The 12,144-nt window shown below is 45.6% G+C and overlaps 1 protein-coding gene across 1 annotated transcript in view; it reads left to right on the top strand.

Annotated features, from left to right (window-relative positions):
• The window catches only part of Myrfl (myelin regulatory factor-like), a 120,335-nt gene extending 115,947 nt beyond the window's left edge, over positions 1-4,388 (top strand). The window contains exons 22-25 of the mRNA NM_001033333.3: positions 1,310-1,384; positions 3,478-3,589; positions 3,910-3,984; positions 4,119-4,388. Of these exons, the coding sequence (NP_001028505.1) occupies positions 1,310-1,384; positions 3,478-3,589; positions 3,910-3,984; positions 4,119-4,205 (349 nt within the window). The 3' untranslated portion in view covers positions 4,206-4,388. The remainder of the gene's footprint in view (positions 1-1,309; positions 1,385-3,477; positions 3,590-3,909; positions 3,985-4,118) is intronic.
• The last annotated feature ends 7,756 nt before the right edge of the window (positions 4,389-12,144 follow it).

The raw sequence follows: 12,144 nt of genomic DNA, 5'->3' as shown, positions 1-12,144 counted from the left end.
GCGAGCTAACGAGCTTGCTGTAGGTCACACCTTTAGTGAGCATCCCAGACAGATGTTAGTTAGTTACTATGACAGAATGGCATCATGAAGATGAATCATGTGACTCAGGTCCAAATCCTGGACTCAAGCAAAGTATTTGTCCTCATACATTCAGATCTCTCTGTCAGATGGGTTAGTATCAGTTACAGAGAAGCAGCAGTCTCATGTCTCCCCGTAAGATGGGAAGTTACCAAGAAGGGAAGGTGTATATCGGGAAGGGAATTCCGTGTGTTTAAGCATACCAGTTGAACTATAGGCTCTGATCCTAAGGCAGATACTGTGTGTGTTGTGGGTGGGGGTGTGTGGCAATAATGTTAAGCTTTTATTCAGCTTTTTTTTTTTTTGGCATATAATTGACAAGCAAAAATTAAATATATTCCTGATACACAAATGTAATGTGCTTTTTTTTATACCTTAGTATATAGCCCATATACTAAGCTACATTTTTTAAATGTAGTGATAAATAAAAATTGTGTACGTCCAAGGTTCACAATATGATGCTCTGATATTCTTAAATATTATAAAATTCTGACTTTCTCCAACTCCCCATGTTTTTTTTTTTTTCACATTTTGACAATTAGTTTAGTATCATTTAAAGAGAATCTGAGATGGCTGGCTCTTACCCCCCTTTGTCTGGTTTGTGTTGTTTTTCCATGCCATCCATGGGGGCACCAATCAGAGGGAGGGCTTGATTAAGTACAGACATGCCATTCGATGGAGTTGTTCATCACAGTAGCAATCAGTGGGCCACCCTCTTCCCTCTGAGCATCTCTGGTTCGGGAGGTGGACCTAGGATAAGCAAGTCTACCTTACAATTTCCTCTATTCCTGAGCGGTAATCAGGGCCATCATAATTATAACCGATTTGGGATCTAAATGTACACATTTCCTGCTAAAATTCTTTAAAAGGGAGAATGGTTTGTGCTGCGTTATCTCACGTGGCCCTTCCAGGAGAATTTTATGTTTACTTCGTTTTTCTCCTGAAATTTGTTTCTCTGTGACCAAACTAATTTCCTGTGCATTTGATTTTGTGTATTTTGGTTTGGAATTTGACTTTCCGTATTTTATATTAAGGCACCTGCCAAGTTCACTCTGACACTGGGTAAGTTTGTCTCTGAAAACTACAGACACGGGAGATTAAACCCAACTTTCTAAATTTATCATGTGTCATTTTGCAGTTTACATAGCGTGTGGTCTATGTCAAAAAAGAAATCCTTTTGAAGCTGTTGGGGTGTATTTTGACTTGTGATTTTATTTTCTTCTAAAATTAGGCCTGGGCACTATAATTATAACATTCCTGTTAATAAGAACACACCCACCAACGTCAAATTCTCTCTGGAAATCAAGTAAGTGTGTGGTTGTAAGAAACAATGGTGCTTTCTCCTTCTCTGAGCAGTTAGTCTGAATGCAGTCATTGTTGAGTGTGTTGGGAGATAAAGTGCTGTCAGTCTGTGTTAACTGACAGACAGTAAAGAGGTGAGATCGTCCAGGATCCTTCAGGGAATGGGAGCGCTGGGAGCCACACTCCTGCCTGGAGGAAGTTCACATGGTAGCAGCAAGCGCAGGGCTCCCTGACTGGCTCCTTTGAACTGGGGTTGAAACGCCAGTATCAGCATGTCCCCCGGGTGGGAGCGGTTGGTACACCAGTATCAGCATGTTCCCCAGGTGGGAGCTGAGCATCTCAGTGACATTCCATCCCGGTGGGAATACATATGCCCTTTGCTTAAGGGCAGAAAAAAAATGAGCCCAAGTTTTGAGCTGGGCAGACCAGGATTCAAATTCTGTCTGTTGCGTCTTCATTTTGTGACCTCGCAAGAGACGGTCACTGTCTCAGGGCTACCATTTCTCCACCTATAAAATGGACGTCACATAATACCATGGCACATAGAGTCGTTATGAGAAATTGTTAACACTGACAAAATTAGTAACTGCCATTGACTGATCACAGAGTACCAGTAAGATAGTGCACACACGAATACTGGGACATACAATCCTGCCCTCCCAGGATGAGTTTCTTCCTAGCTTATGCTTGACAGGCAGGACGTTAGGGAACGCAGGTCAGACATGTGTTCTGGGGCTGGAGAGATGGCTCAGTTGGTAGAGTGCCTGCATACAAGCATGAGGACACAAGTTCAATCCCCAGCACCCACACAAAAGATGGGTGCAGTACTTCTTGTCTGTAAGCCCAGCGCTGAGGAGTCAGAGACAGGAGGACTCCTGAATGCACTGGCTAGCCAGTCTAGCCTTGGGTGAGCTCTGGGCCTCCCTGTCCCCAAAACTAAGGTTGAAAGCAATAGAGGAAGACACCCAACATTGACCCAGAGGTCACCTCCACATATGCACACCATGAACATGTAACACACATAAACGACACGTTTTGAATTTATAGCTAGTAAATGGCAGAAACAGGCTTCACGTGTGGCTCCCGGCCATTCTTTTGCCTATTTGTAAGAGGATGGGTGTGTAAAGACAGTGAGTGCCCCTTCCTGAGCCACAGGGCACTCAATGAATAATAAGCCTGCTTTATAACTGCAATCCCTCTAAAACTTGAAAACGTTATAATTGAATCATTCTGTAGCTCAGAATTCATTGTGTATGTGTGTGTGTTTGTGTGCATGTGCGCATGCGTGTGCACGTGGCGGTGTGGACCAAACCCAAGCATGTCAGGCAAGTGCTTTACCACTGAGTTTCCTGTCCGTGGCGTGGGTATTTTCAGACAGTGAGGCTCAGTCTGGCCTGGCAACCCTCCAGCAACTACCTCCTGAGTGCCAGGATTCTAGGTGTGTGCTGCCCTATCTGGCTTGTCACCTCATACTTTCAATAATCAACTTTCAGCCCACTTCACTCAAACTTGTGCAAGGAGCCTCTCCTGTGAAAGCTTTATTCCATTTCTCAATTCCAGTCTCACCCCTTGCTCCTGCGTCTTCTGTTTCCCTTCCTCTATCCTCTCTGCCTTCCCTGGCTGTGCTCCCATCTTTGACCATTTGCCACCTCTGTCTCTTCTGTCTCCTCTGGGCTTCATATCCCTTCCCTCTTAGTTTTACTCATCAATGGAGGAGTGCCACTCAGCCCAACTGCATGCTGTGGAGAGTCAGGCTGAGCAAGCCATGGAGAGCAAGCCAATAAGCAGCAGCACCCCCTCCCCCACCCCCCACCCCATGGCTCTGCATCAGCTCCTGTCTTCAGGTTCCTGCCCTGTTTCAGTTCCTGTCCTGACTTCTGTCAGCGATGAACAGCATAGTGGGAGCATAAGCCAAATGAACCCTTTCCTCCCCAAGTTGCTCTGGTCATGGTATCCATCAGAGCAATAGTCACCCTGAGTATGGCACAGCCTCAGGGAGGGTTAGCTCTGTGCCCACTAGTTAGTTCATCTTCTTATCAAAATGTAGTCTGCTAGAATCTACTAACTACTTTTGCTCTCTTTCTTCATCTCTTCAAGCACAACAGAGCCACTGATAGTCTTCCAGTGCAAATACACGCTAGGGAATATATGTTTCCGCAGTCAACGGGAAAGAACCCAGAGCGATGGAGAAGATGCTCAGATGACACAGGTAATGTTTCCTGGCTCCTTAACATCATGTCCTGGTTCCAGCAGAGGTTATTTAGGACTACAGCCTCTGCTCCCTATTGAGGGAAGGATGCCTGGAACCAAACACCAGTGCCCCTTCTTAGCTGAACTTGGCCACCTCGCTTGGCTCGGCATCTTCCTTGCATCCTTAAGAGACCACAGACTGTTCTAGCGACATAGATCAAAAACCGTTGTCCTAGAGCCTCTCCTACAGTTGTCAAGGGCGTGCCTCCCTAGCCTGCTCTCCTTCCAACTGAGCTGTAACATGTGAGCTGAGATGGGCGTGTCTCCTTCATCTCTTAGGGATACCAGCACATTTGGAGGCTTCCCGTGGCCCGGTTCTCCGACAGCGCATACCATTTCCGGGTAGCCGCACCAGTAAGCAAGCTCCCCCCACCACCCCACCACCCCCGCCATTTTTCTTTTCAGTAGGAAATTAAACTCTCAATAGATAAAAGAAACACTAACGATAGTTAACTTTCACACTGGTCTTTCTCTTTTCTCTTTTCCAGGATTTAGCCGACTGTTCGACGGATCCTTTTTTTGCTGGGATTTTCTTCACAGATTACTTCTTTTATTTCTATCGACGTTGTAACTAATTTGCTCAAGTTTGAGGAGGACATTACCACAGAAAAGCACTCAGGGACAAGCTTAACAGAAGCTGCTGTTTCTCTCACAACTTCTTTTACTTTTCTGTCAAGCACCCATATCATTTTCTGAAGGACCCTTTCAGGTTTGGCTTCCAAGGGCTTCCAATGAGGAGAATAAAGTGTTTGCCAGAGACTGAGAAAACACGGTATTCGATTTTTGTCACAACTATGAAGGAAACACTTCTCTGGTGGCTCTGAAAACACAGCTTCTCTTATGGAAGAAGCACAGAGGTCAGAATAAGCCTGTCTTGTCTTAGCATTTTGAGGCTTTTGAGAAGAAAAGGCCATATTGACTTGGACCCACTAAATACAGAGATTTTGTGACAGGGTTGGGGAGGTGTGGAGCTGTCGGAGAGGGTGGATATTGTGTGACGCTGAGCTTGAATTGAGGCAAACTACTGTGTGCATGCAAGTGTGGTATGTGTGTGTGTGTGTGTTTACACATATACATATATGTAAACATTAAAGTACAACTCTGGCTCAATAATGAAATCCTTTGCTACCTTTGATGTGTATGGAATTTTCTGTGCGAAGATGGCAAAAGTCCCTATTTCCAGAGCCTTGTTCTGCCTTGTGGCACAGTCCCTTGGATGTCAAGGCTGGTGCCTACCGCGGTCTCCTCTCCTTCTTTCTGCCCACTGTTCCCAGGACTCCACACAGCATGGCATAGCCCTTTGTCTTGGGAAGAGGGAATAAAAGGCCATCCTCTGGGGACAACCACGTCCTGACCAGATTCCACCATGATGCTAGCTTTTCGGAAGCTGAGTGCCAAGTCACACGTACTACAGCTCCATGTCACAGGACCGTGGAATGTCAGGCTTCCCTGGAAGCCACTTCCATCAGCGGATCAGTGAGAATGAGACTGTTTGATGTTTTTCGGTAATCGGGAGTAATAACACCTCTATCTGATACCACGAAACATGTGTCCTTGTTGAAACATGTTGATACTGTGACCTTGACAAGCTATTGAAGACTTGATCACTCAGTGGCATTTTGAGATAAACTTCGTAACACAAAAAAGGAGTGTGACGTAGTGATTGGTTAGGAGCTAAGATTCTGTGGCTGACTGACTCGCCCTGGAGTTCGAATTCTGGCTTTATCTGTGTCTTCTTAGACATGATCCTTAAGTTCCCTACGTCATATGAGGAGCGGGTGACTCGGGATATATGAAAGCCTCACCGGGCGTGGTGGTGCACGCCTTTAATCCCAGCACTCAGGAGGCAGAGGCAGGCAGATTTCTGAGTTCGAGGCCAGCCTGGTCTACAAAGTGAGTTCCAGGACAGCCAGGGCTGCACAGAGAAACCCTGTCTCGAAAAACCAAAAAAAAAAAAAAAAAAAAAAAAAGAAAGCCTCAGTTAGGATGAAGTAGGGACAGCAAAGATAGGTTCCTAAGCAAATATGGGCTGTTCTTGAAGTCCTTGAACACTGTGGACAGATTACAGTGGGATACCAAGGCACAGAGTAACTAAACACACAAATAATGAAACATTTTCATCAACCAAACCCCGAACCACACACAGGACACAGGCATGGGTATTATGTCCAGGTTAACTTTCCTTTTTGTATTTTGAAAATAGCATACCCCTTGTGCAACAGAGGAGAAGGTAGCTAATTCTTGGGAGCAAACATTTCATGGCCCCCCAGTTTCCTATATTCACATTCAGAGATGCTTCTCCTCAACTGTGGCATCGCTCGTCCACACACACGGCTTGGTGCCAGAGTCCCACCATCGTCTGAATAGACTCAGGTGGTGGCCTCGGGAGACAGGCTCACTGATTTTACTTTTCTCGTAAAGAAATGTTTGCTTCAGCATAAATCTCATGACTTATTCAGACCTCTGCATGGCAGACACCGTGGGCAGTTTCCACATCTACTGTGGCTCAGCAATGCTGACCCTACAGCAGTTTCTATAAAGAGAGCACTGTCTTACATTAACTTCCATTAGAAGCTTGAAGCATTGTTTTTGTTTGTTTGTTTGCTTTTTCCCACGGAAAATGTACAGGAGAGCGTTAAAAGGCTTGGGAACGGATTCAACACAGCCAACAGACTTTTGGTGACCTCTGGCACATTGACATCGGTTATTAGGAGAACAGATGCTGTTGGGAGGTTCTGTGTGTGAAGTGCCTTTCCAGCTGAGATTGCTCACTGGGGACCATGCTGCTTCCAGCCAGGCAGCTTTTCCTCATGCCGGGAGATGATCGTCTTTCCACCTGAGCATTCCCAGTCGCTAGCAATTAAAACACCCTTAACAGCTTTTCTCAATCTCATTACCTCGTGATTGTGAGGACAACAGATGAGTCCTGAAAAACATACACATTATAAATGTGTGTGCATGTGTGTGTGTGTGTACGTATAGTATGTCTCTCTAAAGCATTGTGGTGACTTAATGCAATGTGACATCTTGCTTGTATGGGCCCCAAGAAGAATGGAAAAGGGAGTCTGAATAAAGTGTAAATGAAATTCTAGGTTTTAGCTAGTAATCATGTGTCAAAATGACTCAAATGTGTAAAGGGCAGCATATGGCTAACTGGAGAGGGGCTGTGGAGAGGCTGAGGTAAGAGTGAGGACTGCACTCGTGTGAGGACCTACGCTCCAGTCCTCAGCATCCACATAGAAAGCCAGGCATGGGTGCTCGTGTGACTGTGCCCTTGGAGGATGGAGACAGGCAAATGCTTCAAGCTTGCTGGCCAGCCGGCCCTGCCAAAATGATGAGCTTCCAGTTCAGTGAGAAACCCCGTCTCAAGGGCAGACGGCAACAGAAGAGAAATGCTCACACACTGATGCCTTTCACTGGCTCATATGCAGGGAACACAAGCATGTGTCACACACACACGCACACACACATGCACACACACACATGCATACACACATGCATATGCACACACACACACACATGCATATACAAACACATGCACACACACGGGCGCACAAAACACACACACACACATGCACACACAAGAAACTGGGCAATGGGCTCATAGAAACTCTGAATCCTTTCTGATTTTTCTGCAGGCATAACACTGTTGTAAATAAGTTTATCTTTGAGGCATTCATAATAGCCGAGCAGGAGTATCGCACACTCCCTAAGCACCTCTGATCCCATAGTGGAAGTTTAACCTGGGAAAATACATTTAAGACAAGTTTTAAATTTCAAGGTACTAGTTCCCTGCTTTGCCTGTTGCTTAAGGTCAGATTCTGTGTATCAACTTAATTAATCCCCAAGAATAGAGTACTATAAAATAACCACACAACATAAGCAAGTACAATTCTAATAACTTCTGTGACTTATAATAAAGGTACTTGAGTGTTGGGGCTTGGGATTCAAATGGTAAATACTGGCCCCATTAAGGCTTTGAAAGCTATCTGGTTTTTTAAAATAACCACCTGTAACAGCTGGAATGGAGATAGCCAATGCTCCAACAACAAGAAAAGGGACAATGAAAAATTTAAAAGGGTACGTAGCTCTTATTAAATTTTCATTCTTCTTTTCCTACACAATTTCTAAAAAAGATTTATTTATTTATTTTATGTATATGAGTACACTGTAGCTGTATATATGATTGTGAGCCATCATGTCGTTTCTGGGAATTGAACACAGGACCTCTGCTCGCTCTGGCCCACTAGCTCGCACCAGCCCTGCTCCCTCTGGCCCCGCTTGCTCCGGCCCAATATTATTTATTTATTGTTATATGTGAGTACACTGTAGCTGTCTTCAGACACACCAGAAGAGGGCGTCAGATCTCATTACGGATGGCTGTGAGCCACCATGTGGTTGCTGAGAATTGAACTCAGGACCTCTGGAAGAGCAGTCAGTGCTCTTAACTGCTAAGCCTTCTCACCAGCCCTTACCTATACACTTTGTAAAATTATTTATTTCTCTTTTATTTTTCTGTGTGTGAGCAGGTATAATTGTGTGGATTTCTGTGCCCCGTGTGCGTGCAGAATTCTGCAGAGCCGATGAAGGTTTCACCGGTTTCCTGCAACCGGAGTTGTGAGCTGATGCATGAGTGCTGGGATTTGAACCCAGGTCCTTTGGAAGACAAGTCAGTACTCTTAACCACTGAGCCCTCCATCCAGTTCTCTCTTTAAAATAGAATCTCACTCTATAGTCTAGCCTAGCCTGAAATGTGGGTGATCCTTCTGCCTCGGGCACCCAAGTTCTGGTAATATAAGCTTGAGCCATGATGCCTTGCTCCCATAGAATTTTTGACTTTCATCTTTAGTGATAGAATCTCAAGGGTATAGCAAGTCGTGAGTCTAGTGAACTTCAAAAGATAAGCAAAATCAGCCATTCCGTTCGCACTTTCCAGACTTCGTGTGTGATCTCACAGCCCTGCGACTTGAAAAGAAAGAAGTCTTTCCTCTCCTCTCTCTCTGGGCACAAGAAATGAGTCGGCCTCTCCGGTGCTAAATATCATCCCTGTCAACTCTCTTATATCACGGACCCTGGAGATTCTCTTCTGTCTTCACAGCTCTTTAGAATTTACGAGAGACCACCAACTTAGATATTGACCCACCGAATAAACCACTAACACACTAATGGCTCAAGGAAAGGGTATTTCTTTGGGACCTGAAAACTGATCAGAGGCCATTAAGTTATGATATAGAGTGGGGGGAGGGTTGCAGAGGGACAGAGAAGAGATGAGTCTCCTGTCACCAGCCACTAAGTTCCTTCTATTTATATTGCATCCGAGCTTAACAGCTCACTCAGGAATGCTAACTATCAGACCCACTCAGAGGAACACTCTAGTGAAATCTTCACTTGGCAAAGCTAGATGTCTTCAGGGCACGCATCATTGATTTCTGCGCCTGATTCTAAAGAGTCAGTTGAGCTCTTAAGAAGCACCCAAGGATTTAGAGTCCGGTGCATTTTTGATGAGACGCTGTTTAAAGCCTGTAGAAACTCGGCTTCGGAGACTTCCAGCTTACCAACGTTGCTGCTTAAACGCGCCCATCCCTTCTTGGCTGGCTTCCATGAACGGAAGAGTCTCTGTCAGTTCTTATGACATACAATTGGAGGAAGATTTAGCTGCCAAGGATCACAGTCTCAAGCCTTCAACTTCTTTACGGCTCCACATAAATATAAAATGAGGTCATATTTTCGAAAGATTCGTGATAACGCGCCTTGGCCAGAGTTGACCTCTCTAGCCAGCTTTTAGTGACACCCAGATGACTCTCTGTTTAAATGCAAAATAACCGGGAAGCCAACTGAAGCTCAGAGTCAGGTGGCTTGGTGCTAGTCCTGGCTCAACAAATTATAACTAGTTCCATCCTGGATGAGTCACTTGCCTCCTGCGCACTCCGCTTCCTCGAGGCAGAATCGGTCAGATAATACTCTTCTCTGCCACTTAGGGTTGTTGTGAACCTGAGATAACATGGATATCTATGCAGAACTTCACTGTAAAGAGGAAGGATTGTGGGAGTTTGAGTCTCTGGCGTGATACTAGCTTGAAGAAGCAAGTCAGGCACAGGGTTCTCCCCTTTTAAATGTGATTCGGTTGGTTTTGTTAAGGGGAGGCTACTTGCATGTCCATGAGCTGTCTTTTACAGCTAGAGACCATGTTTCCTAGACCATAATAATGATCAACCAACATCTATTGAGAGATGTATACACTGAAACACTGTCCTTTTCCGCATGGGCCGTAAGGAAAGAAAGCGTACCCACACACACTGAAGTTCCTTCCCGTCCTTCCCTGAGATTGCTTTTAATTGTTAATATTTGGAATCAAAATATTGTTGTTATTACTGCTTATATTAAGAGGTTAATATTCTTTTTTTTTCTTTCTCACGGCATATTAAAAACAAAAAACCTCTTAAAAGCTTCCAATAGAAACTATGGAAAATCCAACGCCCTATTGTCTGTCACGAGATTCCAGAGCACTGACAGTTTATTATTCTCATCATTTATATTTATTCTGCTGCGTTTATTTCAGTACAGGGCAACTGCATCAGCATTCAAATTGATTGCACGTTGGTCTCGAAACCCTTAGTGAATGTTTCCTATTGTGTTCCAACACTGAACGCCTCCGTCAGGCATCACCCCGCTGTGGTGTTCCCACTGACGTGAGCTGCCGGTTCTCGGGCTTGCCATCCTCCACAGTTACCCAGAAATGGTTTCTGTTGAGTGTGGACGTTTTGGGGCTTCCAGAGTAGTATCTGGAACTGTGTATGGCAGAGAAGCCACTCAAGATGGTATTGAAAAGGAAAGGAATCTGTTTGCTCTTAGCATCTCCTAGAAGTGAAAGAAGAAGAAATTAATGAAACACCTCAATGACAGTAGAGACCTGGCTGCACACAGTTTACCTCCCCGGCTCTGCAGGCTTGTCTGCTCCCCTACACTTATGCAGGGCTCTGTATGCAGGGTTCTGTATGCCGGGCTCTGTATGCCAGGCTCTGTATGCAGGGCTCTGTATGCCAGGCTCTGTATGCAGGGCTCTGTATGCCAGGCTCTGTATGCCGGGCTCTGTATGCCAGGCTCTGTATGCAGGGCTCTGTATGAGGTGCTAGGGAATTGCTAAGCTTGAGGTCATGACTGACCCTTCTGGGGCACTGTGGGATAGCCAGATAGCCACACAGGATGCCTTGACACCCTAGCACTGGCCTTTGTGCTGTGTGAGAGCTGGTGTGTGTGTGTGTGTGTGTGTGTGTGTGTGTGTGTGTGTGTGTGTGTGAATAAATACTACCTCTTAGGAACATGCAAAAGATGGAAGATGGAACAGGAGAGACTTCAAGCAGGAAGAAATGTCTGAGCTGTCAGGTACAAGATGATAAAGGTGTTTGCTTATGTTTTAAACACTGGAGTCAGGGGTGGGGAAGGAAGGAAGGTTTCACGTAAGTCTGCTTGTTACAATAAAGACTGATTTGAAAGGCTGAGCAGTAGTAGATGTTAGGCTCAGGGTGTACAGGACTCCGGCTTTGACCCAGGTCACAGAAAACAAACAGATTTTAAGTGCAGCAGGGACTGAGAACCCCATCTTTTCCTTACCCACCCTGCTCAGGTCTTCTATTTGTCTCCATCCAGGAGAGGGTCTCTTGCTTCTAAAGACACTGTACCTTTTCCCCAGTGCCTCCAAAACCCTCCGTCTGTTCCCAGATGATCCCAGGAAACTGTGAGAAAACCCATCACTGTCCTGGGTGGAGTGCAGGTGACTCAGGGAGCTGGCGTGAGATGCTGGGTGGTGAGCCCCGCCTGGAGAGAGTGACTCACTCACAGGTGGAAGAGGCTTGATCAAAGGTTCGGTGAAGCAAGGTGGGTGCGTGAGTCTTTTGGTCAGTCTTCTCATTTTAAAGTAAAAATCTCTTTCCTGCTGCAGAACGTCTATTTGTTCCTAAGTGCTCATAATAAGAAGGCCTCAGGGGGACTGCAAAAGCCCCTCACCATGGCCTCCCTGCTTGGTGGTAGAAGCACCCTGCTTCTCTCCTCCCAGAACTATCTTGGCTCTCCATCTCTTTGAACTTTTGAAACGAATCGTATCCACTCACTACAGAGACATCACCACCCACCCAAGCCAGGAAGAGACCGTATTCCCTTGGTAACAAAGATTAGCTCAGGTGCAAGCATAAGACTGGAGTTAGGCCAATCAGAGCTGTCCCCATACTTGAGACCATAAACAAAGGCACCCTGCTCTGAAGGAATTAAGTTGCTGCAGTTGCTGGGATGTCACTGTGGTGTGGACGACTCGTCTGACGGAGAATGAGGCCGTCCGAAAGGCAGAGTTAGGAGAAAGACAGATGTCTAAGCTAGATATGCCCCAAGACTTCGAAGTGAGATGGACACCATTGCTGTTTTGCTGTTTAGCCAGATTGAATTTAGATCTTGGCACCCAGCCAAAGACTCAGGCTGAATGCAAGCCTTTATCGGGGCTGACCGTTTTCCACACAGGATGTG

This window comes from Mus musculus, chromosome 10 (assembly GCF_000001635.26).
Source record: "Mus musculus strain C57BL/6J chromosome 10, GRCm38.p6 C57BL/6J".
NCBI classification, from domain to species: domain Eukaryota; kingdom Metazoa; phylum Chordata; class Mammalia; order Rodentia; family Muridae; genus Mus; species Mus musculus.
Note: the sequence above shows the minus strand (reverse complement) of the source record. Positions and strands in the feature narration are given on the sequence as shown.